The sequence below is a fragment of the Lactuca virosa genome, chromosome 2 (assembly GCF_052849685.1).
Source record: "Lactuca virosa cultivar CGN04683 chromosome 2, Lactuca_virosa_CGN04683_v6, whole genome shotgun sequence".
Taxonomy (NCBI): domain Eukaryota; kingdom Viridiplantae; phylum Streptophyta; class Magnoliopsida; order Asterales; family Asteraceae; genus Lactuca; species Lactuca virosa.
This window is the reverse complement of record NC_136427.1, coordinates 49,998,484-50,009,318: the sequence shown is the minus strand read 5'-3', so window position 1 is coordinate 50,009,318 and position 10,835 is coordinate 49,998,484. Positions and strand designations below refer to the sequence as shown.

General features: G+C 28.1%; 1 protein-coding gene across 1 annotated transcript; it reads left to right on the top strand.

The window, feature by feature from the left end:
- Positions 1-377: 377 nt before the first annotated feature.
- LOC145156339 (aspartic proteinase 36-like) lies at positions 378-7,582 on the top strand. Its single transcript, XM_079075753.1, has 10 exons — positions 378-758; positions 1,448-1,577; positions 2,232-2,482; positions 3,320-3,544; positions 3,958-4,120; positions 4,222-4,295; positions 5,877-5,967; positions 6,061-6,133; positions 6,657-6,728; positions 7,296-7,582. The coding sequence occupies exons 1-10, from the start codon at positions 538-540 to the stop codon at positions 7,439-7,441; spliced, it is 1,446 nt and encodes a 481-aa protein (XP_078931879.1). The 5' UTR covers positions 378-537; the 3' UTR covers positions 7,442-7,582.
- The last annotated feature ends 3,253 nt before the right edge of the window (positions 7,583-10,835 follow it).

The following is a 10,835-nucleotide window of genomic DNA, read 5'->3' as shown; positions in this document are numbered from 1 at the left end:
TGGTGTTTTCCGAGTCCAACTCGGATCGAGACCTAACCAAAGCCACTCCCTTCGGCCTTATAAGTTCCTTTTCATTTTTCGACGACCCAAAAAGCTGACCATAGAAAATATATAGAAGCTTCTTTAAAAAAAATCCCCAATGAGAAACAACTAAAAGGACTGAATTTATGATAATGCAGAAGTATAAGGATCATATGAGACAAATTAAAAAACTAAAGCAAAGTCAAAGGTGAACCAAAAATGTTTATTGATCTCCACCACCTTGCCACTTGCCAGCAAAGCTAAAATGTTGGGATCGTCTTTTGCCGTTAAAGCCGCGCGCCCTTTCTCTCTTCTCTTCTTCAAAGCCGGTCAAAACCGAGGTGGGTTTCTTTTTCTTCATTCTTTCCTTCGTTCTGATTATATGCTTTGAATAATAGGAGAGAATATAAAACATTCAAATAAAAAAACACACACACGAATAGGCTAAGTTTTTCGATTTCAATAAAACCCATTTGAAGATTACATATATTTTGATTTTGATTTTGGTATTGAGATATGGATCTCAATAGAAGAGGAGTTGTTTTGGTGATTGGATTTGTTGTTCTTCTTCAATTATGTAATTTGGCATCAGCCAATATGGTTTTCCAGGTTCAGCATAAATTTAACAAAAAAATTTCTTTGAATCAACTCAAATCTCACGACACCCAACGCCATGGGAGATTACTTGCCGCTGCTGACCTCCCTATAGGTGGCGACCGCAGCCCCACCTCCGCCGCGTTAGTTCTCTCTCTCTCTCTCTCTCTCTCTCTCTCTCTCTCTCTCTCTCTCTCTCTCTCTCATACAATAAATGCAATTTTCTGGTTATTTAATAATTCTATCGAATTTATGTTGAACTAATTTATTATTTGAATTGTTCGTTTTCCTCTCAAAGTTCAATTCATAATTGTGAATTGCCGATTGTCATAATGCATATTGTATTGAATGTGATGATATAATTTATAACATTATTCTCACATATGGAAAATAGATATAAATATATGTTTGTTTAATATGCATCCTTGAGTATGTTGCTTATTAGTTATTAGTATATCTGTTTGTTTAATCGAGGCATATATACGAATCCTACCAAATTTACCACTCTTTAGTCAATTCATTTTTCAACAAAACAACAATGTACTTTCATATATTAGTGTATTAGACCATCCTACTTTCATATTCTCTATTATAGCACTTACTTTTATTTATTTTCTTATTAATACATCGTATTTTGAAAAATCTATCCAGTTATATGGCATTGCACTTTGAATTGCTTGTTTATTATAATAGTGAACATTGTTTTGTATTTAAATAAAAGTATGATGCTATAATAAACAAATCAATGAAAACACTTTGTTATTTCTTGCATCCATCATTTTATATAATTCAATTCATATTGTTGATTATGTTGTATGTTTTGCAATTGCAGTCTGTATTACACTAAGATTACACTCGGTGAACCACCAAATCCTTATCACGTGCAAGTCGATACTGGGAGTGACCTCCTATGGGTGAATTGTATAGAATGTGAAACATGCCCAACAAGAAGTGACCTTGGTGTATGTAACAATTTAAGGCAACATTTTTTTTTTGAAAGTATTGGACGGATAAATAAATGATTTTCAAAAGAAATATATTTGAGAAAATGAAGACACACTTAGGGAAATGGAAGGAAAAAGTAAAGTGCTAAAGTAAAAAAATAGCAACGTATTTTACTTTCATTGATTTGTTTATTATAGCACGTGACTTTCATTTCTAATCTATCCAAATTATAGCAAGAGCATCCAAATACAAAACACATTTTACTTCCGTAATCGGGTAGATTTTTCAAAGTATAATGTCCTAATAAAAAAAAAATATAATGCTATAATGAGATAGATTTTTCAATGTACAATGCCTTAATAAAAAAAATTGGTGCAACTTTGTAATATAAAGGTATTGAAAGTAGGATGCTATAATATACAAATAAATCAAAGCATGTTGCTATTAATTTCATTTAACCCGAAATTAAATTAGTAAAAAGTCAAGACTTAATAGGGAGAGCCTCATTTCCCCGTTTTTCTCTATTAAATCGTTCTTTCTACTTTAAATGAAAAAGAAACATCCATATATAACTTACCAGATTAACTAAAACTAAACAACATAGTAATTGTTTACATTTGTATTACAAATTCTTGTTCAATTAAAAATTGTCACCATGTTATTATCAATAGGTACCCCTATTACTTTATGATCCAGAGGGCTCCTGTACTTCCAAAAAGATTTCTTGTGATGATGAATTTTGCACAAAAACCTTTGATGCCCCTGAGAATAGTGATTGTAAGGCTGGAATGCCTTGTCAATATGCATGTAAATATGGTGATGGGAGCTCAACTTCTGGATATTTTGTTAGTGATAATATACATCTTGCCAAAGTGTCTGGAAATGGTCAAACGACTATTTTGAATGGGAATGTAACATTTGGGTGAGTTTTTATGTTTTCTTTAAGCATTATAAAACATAAAGTTTTAAAGGGAAAAGAAAATCACAACAAATTATTTTCATCATTTTATCGACTAAGTGATTAAATCATTATATTTTTTTTGACACACTAAAAATACCATTTTTTGCTGTTAACTGGTTCAGAAAGTGTCAAAGTGCATAAAAGTACAATGTAATTTTACCATTTCATTGATTTAGCCAATCATCTCTTTTTTTAATGATTATTATAGTAATAGATTAGTGGTTGAAGTGATAGACAAATAATACATTGTGTTATTTTTTGTTTTTTTCCCTATTATCGAAACACGATAACAAGGAAAAATGCTTTCTTTTAAACGGTTAAAAAACACAATGATTTACTCACTGTTATAAATAATTAAATTGTGTAAATCGGTAAAATTGTAAAAGTAAAAATGTTTCTCCATATTTTGCCAAATTTGTAAAAACAATACCTAAATGAATTGCTAATGGAACCAAAAAATCTAATAAGTAGATGCAAAATTTACAAATTGATTACAATATTTTTATTGGACCCAAAATATTTGATTTATGATTTTATAATAAAGTATTCAAATGCATCTACTTACCACAAAATGATATTTCTTTTTTGAGTTAAAACGACTTAACGGGGATAAGATTTAATCTGTGAAATAAAATATATATGAGTTCTTTTACTTAATACCAGAAAGTCACGAAAATAAGATTTTTCCAATTAAGTTCAATTCTATGTTTTGCCACTCATTTATTTATGTCAAATCTTTTTTAAATATTTATTGAAACAACATTTAATCGAAAAGCATAACTTTATGATACAAGATAGGTGTGGAGCTAAACAATCCGGGGAGCTAAGCTCAACAGAACAAGCTTTAGATGGCATTATAGGATTTGGGCAGGCAAAAACTTCGGTGCTTTCCCAACTTGCTTCATCTAAAAAGATAAAAAAAACTTTTTCACATTGCTTGGATGGTAATAAAGGTGGTGGCATCTTTGCTATTGGAGAAGTGGTGGAGCCAAAAGTAAAAACGACACCAATTCTAGATGACAAGTAAGTTATCTTTCTTCATCATCTGTGTTTTATTGAACAAGAATCGATGTGATTGGAGTGAAATTACAGAAATGACCTTCAAAATTACAGATGTTACAATCCTTTGAAACTACGTTAATCAAATGTGACTAAATATGTTTTGGAAAACATGCTTTTAGGGGTAAAGTATATTCTTCTTGGTTATATTTTTAATGAAGAGAGTGAGGATAGGGCATCACGTCTTTTGTACATATATATAGGAGATAAAAAATGATTCCATGTCCCATATTGTTGTATCTTTTTGGGCGTCACAAAATTCTGTCTCAATCACTGTCACTATCACTATCACTGTCATTGCATCTGCATCTGCAACTGCAACCTATTTTGTATTGTTTTCTCCTAGTTTGACGTTGTTACATATATATACTTTGTAGAACCCATTATAACATTGAATTGAAGTCAATTGATGTAAACGGTGAGAATGTAAAACTCCCAACAAGTATATTTGACTTTATGAAGAACGAAGGAGCTGTTGTCGATAGTGGTACAACTTTAGCTTATTTTCCAGATGATGTTTACAAACAATTAATGGAAAAGGTATGCCACATTTTCTTCCACTTTTAAGTTCATTTCAGTTTTCTTATATTTATATATTTTTCTTTTACTTTATAATTATTGATGTTATCCTTCTAACCTAGATCATGGCCGCACAACCCGACAACAAGCCGCACACGGTTGAGGAGTTGTTTAAATGTTACAAGTACTCCGGAAAGTATGGATTTTTTTCATTTGCTTCTTTTTTTTCATTTAATTAAATTTAGTAAGGAAAATGTGGCAAAATCTTTAAAAAGTTAGGACTTGATATAGAAAGTCTTACTTTCTTGCTAACGTCGTTATTCTATTTGCATTAAGTAAAAAAGGAAATACTAAAATATATATATATATATATATATATATATATATATATATATATATATATATATATATGACATAGTAGGTGTTTTTCTAACTTAATATAGAAATAACCATTTAATAGCCTATTAAGTCTTAGTGTTCTGCAAAATTTTCCCTCTAATATTTTTTCCTTTCATCTCCTTAAATTTGTTGGGATTTTCTCAAATTTTTAAGCATCATATATCCACTTAAATTTGTTGGGATTTTCTCAAAATTTTAAGCATCATATATCCACACAACAGTTTATGCGAAAAACACGTATGGAAAGAAATAAGAAGAGAAATTAAATATCATACTACATTTTCTTTCTATTTATATTCCTACAAGTGCCATATTTGGATAATATTAATTATATTTGAATACATTTGTCATCATTTCAAAACGAATAGGAAGATAAGTAAGAAGAAAACTAGGAGGATATTTAATTTCTCAAATAAGAAACAAGGACCATGATACATGACATCACACTTGTGGAAATGGAAAGAAAAAATAATTGATGGAAATTTTATAAATATTTTAGGGTTAACAGTGTTTTCCTGAATTTCTATATTAAGTCCGTCTTTCTGCACTAGCTCAAAAAATCATATATAGTTCATTAAATTTAAATGAAATATCACAAATCTTGAAGAATATATTCTATATAATGTTTAGTTATCATGTATGCATACTATCTTTCATATCCTTCCTCAACAGATTCACATTTGACTTTTGAATGGTAGAGTAGTTGTTTATTTTATGTCTATATTCAAGAAATAGCAACGTAGTTTCATTTTGTCGTTATAACATTTTTCTTTAATTCCCTTGTATTGCAACATTACACTTTCAATTTCTTCTTATTAATGCATTTGTACCTTGAAAACTCTACCCATTTGTATCATTCTACTTTGAATATTTTTCTTATTAGGACATTATATCTTGAAAAAGTCTATCCAAATAATAGTAGTAAATATTTGTTTAGTATGTAGAAGACATTGTTATAATAGAGAGATTCTTCAAAGTACAATGTTGTAATAAAAAGAACTGAAAATAAACAAATAATTGAAAGTACATTGTTATTTCTAACAATTATCTTTTTACTTTAACTTCAAGGAAAATCTCCGATCAAGTCCTAATATTTTGGATAAGTTTATAGTTTAATCCCAAATTTTATTTTTTGAATAGAAAAGTCTCGATTATTCTATATTTTGCCCAAATTAAGGAAACAATTTTTATTTTTTTTTCAACAGAAAATGACATATTATTGTATAAAATTAGAAAATCGGGATTTTTTCGTTCAAAAATTAAATGTTGGGATTAAATTTTAAATCGACCCAAAATATTGGGACTTTATCAGAGATTTTCCTAACTTCAAATTTGACTAAAATGACTTATTATCTCGTCTTATTGTCCCATAATGCAGCATCGATGAAGGATTTCCCGTTATCACTTTTCACTTTGCGAACAAACTTCCATTGAAAGTTGTGCCACATCAATACTTCTTTACAGTTGAGGTATAAATTCTATTATATTATACAAAAACCTAATCTTGTTTATTCCTTGAATTTTAAAATTTATTAACAATTTGTATTATCTTCACTCTTCAGGATGAATGGTGCATCGGTTTTATGAACAGTAACGTTCAAGGGAAGGATGGAGGAGATCTAACTTTGTTGGGAGGTAGTTTACAATAAAATTTCAGTATAAAATAATAAATTAAATTATTTTCGCCCCTTAAATTTTTGTATTTGATAGAGGTTTGTATAAAATCATAAATTAATATATTTTGTTCCACAAAAGAATATTGTTATCAATTTCTAAACCCTTTTGGTAGATTTACAGGCATGGCTGTGGAACTAAAATGTTTTTTATTTGTGTTAAATGCAAGAAACAACGACATACTTTCAATTATTTGTTTATTACAACATTATACTTTCAATTTTTTCGTATTACAACATTGTACTTTCAAAATATCTACCTAATTATAAGAAAAAAAATTAGAAATACAATTCTAGAATTAGGTAGATAATTCAAAAAACAATGCCTTAATAATAAAAAAATTAAAAGTACAATGTTTTAATAGAAAAATTGTTGCTATAATAAATAAATAAATGGAATTATGTTTCTGTTTCTTGCATTTAGCACTTTCTCTTTTGACATAATGGGACTAAATTGAAAATTTCCAATTTTTGTCTTTACGCAGATCTTGTTCTATCAGATAAGCTGGTTACGTATGATATAGATAATCAGGTCATTGGATGGACCGATTATAATTGTAAGTACACTTCTCTTAATGTATTTATTTTGTTGCCAAATGTAAAATTACGTAATTGTCCCTAAATTGAAGTGTTTAACTATTCTCATTGGAAGGAGTTGCAATAACGTTTTAAATGTTTGGCTAAACTGATAAACTTTTTTTTATTATCTAAGGTTAAAATTCAATAATTAGGTGAAGAATGTCTATAAGAAAACTGATAATTGAGATATATGTAAAATTACCAAGTTGTCCCCAGCTTTAAACATATGATTATGATAGTTAGAAGATACATCAAAATATTGTTTGAGTGTTGGTTTTCTAATTGTCTAGGATCAAAATTCGATATTCAAGTAAAGAGTAGCTAAAATAAAACTAGAAATTGAGAAAAAATTAAAATTACCTAATTAATTGTCCATTACTATTTTTAAGTTTTCGGGTAAAATGAATATTAAATTGGTATTTTGATTATTTATAGTCAAAATTCGATAATCAGATCAAGAGTACCTACAAGAAAACTAATTACTGAGATAATGTAAATTACCGAATTATCCCAAACTTTAAACATCCGATTTTGTGTCATTTTAGGCTCTTCAAGCATCAAAGTGAAAGATGAAGAGTCTGGGAATGTGTATGAAGTCTTTGCTAGAGATTTATCTTCGTCACATTATCCATGTAGCTCTCGAGTGATTTTGGGATTGCTCTTATTCCTTGCAGTTGTGTTCATTAACTAGATGAATTAAAATGTGGTTGTATGTAATTAAACACATTAAAGTGATTGTATTTTTGTGATGAACTATATGTTCCTAAAGATACATATTTGTTGATATATGGATGTAATTATAGAAATGATTCATCAAGTTGTTTGTTTGTTAGCTTTGTCATTTTGTATTTGAGTTTTCTATAAAAAAATTTATGTATAAAGTTGTACATTCAGTTGAATTTGAATATCGGTTATGGAATTTTACATCTTTAATGCTAGAATAAGCATGCTGGAACAAAATAATGCAGTTGTATATACGTAAAAGTACACCCAAAAAATTATAGCAATTCTTGGTATAAAGGTTTTAACATAAACATATCGTGTGCATTATTCTAACAAGGAGACAAGTATATCTACAACAATAGTTTACAATTTATAGTTACAAATTAACCGTGTATTACGTTATTACGTAAAAAGTTATAAAAACAATTAATCATTGAATCCTTCTAATCCTTATAAAAATCATGCACAACTTCACATTTTGACAATAAATTATACTTGCAAATATATAACATAATATCAAGAGAAACAAGCCATAAGAGATTCACTAGAAAAAATAGGGGAAAAACGATTTTTTTCATATGCATATAACGTCATATAACATATGTGTATATGCACATATATACGAATACAAATATGCACATATAGATCATTGAAAAAAAATAATCTAAGCCATATTTAGAGTGTCATACAAATATGTATATAGTAGATTTTGGGTTTAAAAGCTTTAGTCCAACATAGGTTTTAAATCCACAAAACATTTAATAAGATAGGGATGAGACCTTTCCAAACAAAATCTTATAAAGAAAATGTTTTTATCTACTTATTAGTTGGTATTTATAGTCAAGGTACAATTGATAGTGGAGTATATGTTATCCCAAGAAAATAAAAAGATGACATTTCTACAAATTAGAAAGTAAATCATATCAAGTAATATTTAATTCATTCTTTATTATCATTAAGTCCTTAGCTAGTTCTACCGGTTTGTATCTCAACTTTATATTTGAAAACTTAAACAAAGGTTTCACAATTATGTTTTACCATGTAAAATATAATTAAAACTACTATAGTTGTTAATAAAGTTGATTTGGTATCTTGCACTAAATCTTATACATAACAATGTATAATTCCTTAATAATTTATTTTCTCTACTACTTAGTGAAAATATTATCAAAATGCCTTTATATATAAGTTAGATTTACATATGCCAAATAAACTATATTATTTGCCTTCAAATATCTCTTTCTTGAAGTTGGAATATGTGAATATTATTTATATAAAAAAGATAACAATATCAAAGATGAGTTTGATTTAAAACAAGTTTAAGTCAAAAGTATTTTGCACACATAACTTGTTATTTATAAAACATTGATATTTACTTTATAATTCTTATTAAGAGATCTAGTCTCATAAAAAGAATTTTAATCATTTTCGAATATCAAGGTAATCGTTATGAAAAACGATTTAAGCAAATAGTCCATCATTCATAAATTAAAATAACTGAGACATATATTTAGACAAGCTAAATTAAAACTTACATTGTTCTAAAACAAACACTGTTTTATATTACAAGTACATTATGTTCCTAGCATAATTAATAAACTAAACTCCGAGAGTGTAGTTATAACTTGATTGTGCTCAACTGGTTACTCTTCTGTAAATATCTGTAAGCCAATTACGAATATTGGATTAACATTTAAGTACCAAGTACCTAAGTGTTATATGAAAAGTATGAGTTCTATTTAGTAGATACCAGAAATACTAGTCTCTTCCAGACTTTCTTTCCATATAAGAGGAGCAGATCCTCTTCCAGTATACAGTTTCTATAAAAAAGGAACAATATCCATCTATATGGGCCTTATTGGATTTCTTGGGCTTAAAGGTGATTAGTCCATGAAACATGGGCCTCCTAGATCACACAAGGTGACTATTTTTGGCCTTGTACCTTTCCTAGTGTAATGTTAGAGACATCTTTAGCATCACAATGATGCCTTTACTAGGTATCATGTTCAGGTTTATTGCTCAAAGCAAATAGTTTAGGACTAGGACGTTTAAGTGTATACAATTTTGTATCTTTCACGAGATTGTCTCTTAATACATGAACTCATTCATTGAAGTTGTATCTAGTTAATGTTATTGTTTCATTAAGTCATTAAAGAAAAATGACAATTCATGGTAATGAGAAAGGATTATTTAACTATAGAATTTTAATAAAATTCATTTAGTATTTTCATTATTCAGACTCTTTAATAATTAATACTCTTTTAGTTTCCAAAAACATTAATTATCAAAGTCTAGGATCCAAGTTCCAAAACCAGTAAATGGTTACGTGACCTTTATCCCATTTATTTGAATCCAACCCGGTAGATATCAATTATAAATTACATCTTACTATAAAATTCCTAAATTTATAGGATCGATAAAAATAAATTTAATTAGACATGTTTGATCCCATCTATGCCTCAAAACTCTCTTGTTTAGGTGACCTTTATAAGAAAAGATTTCCGATCAAATCATCCAATTTGAAAAACACATGTAATCGGCCTATAACTTGGTTATAGAAATCGCGCAGACACCCCGACCATCAAAAGATAATACTAAGCGGTTAGGTATCATTTATCCCACTAGTGTATAGAAGAGATGTGTGAGTGTTCTTCAAAAGGATTGCATAGACTTGAGGTTTGTAAAAAAAGGTCTTTTATATGTTTTATATTCTAGTTTTAAAAGCATATGATATCATGGTTATTACATGCATATAATAAACCATGATACCAGTTTTCAAAAAGAAAATCATTTTTAAATGTTCTATATAAAAAGCTAGTTTTTATATAATGTAATGCGATTCAATTTTAATAACCGCTATTAAGTTTGAGTGCATTTGAACCTTTTATATCTTTAATAAAACTTCATTGTATTACTTATATATTTGAAGTTTGTATAAGTTACAAAAATCATAATTTTAAAACTTATAATTGATTATTTCAAAATTTGACATTATTAACGTTTTTTTAAAACCAGATTTTATTTTTAAAAAAATAATTTGTTACATCTTATGTCCACATTGAAAATTTTGAAAACTAAACTCCATGTGATGTTTATTTTGTCCAGAGCTATTTTAGCATGTGAAAAACTAATTTATCAACCACACATAATTATTGCATAAAATAAACAACACAAACATGCATAAAATATATGACATAAACATAACCAACTAATGATATGTTTTGTGAGCCAACATAAAAAATGCCAAGTCCATTCCTAAAGGGACATTTTAAGGGACAATATTTGAACTATGTTATTCATTTAATTAAGTAAACATAATTTTAATATTTTAATCTTATTAAGTTTTATATGTACTAGTTAAA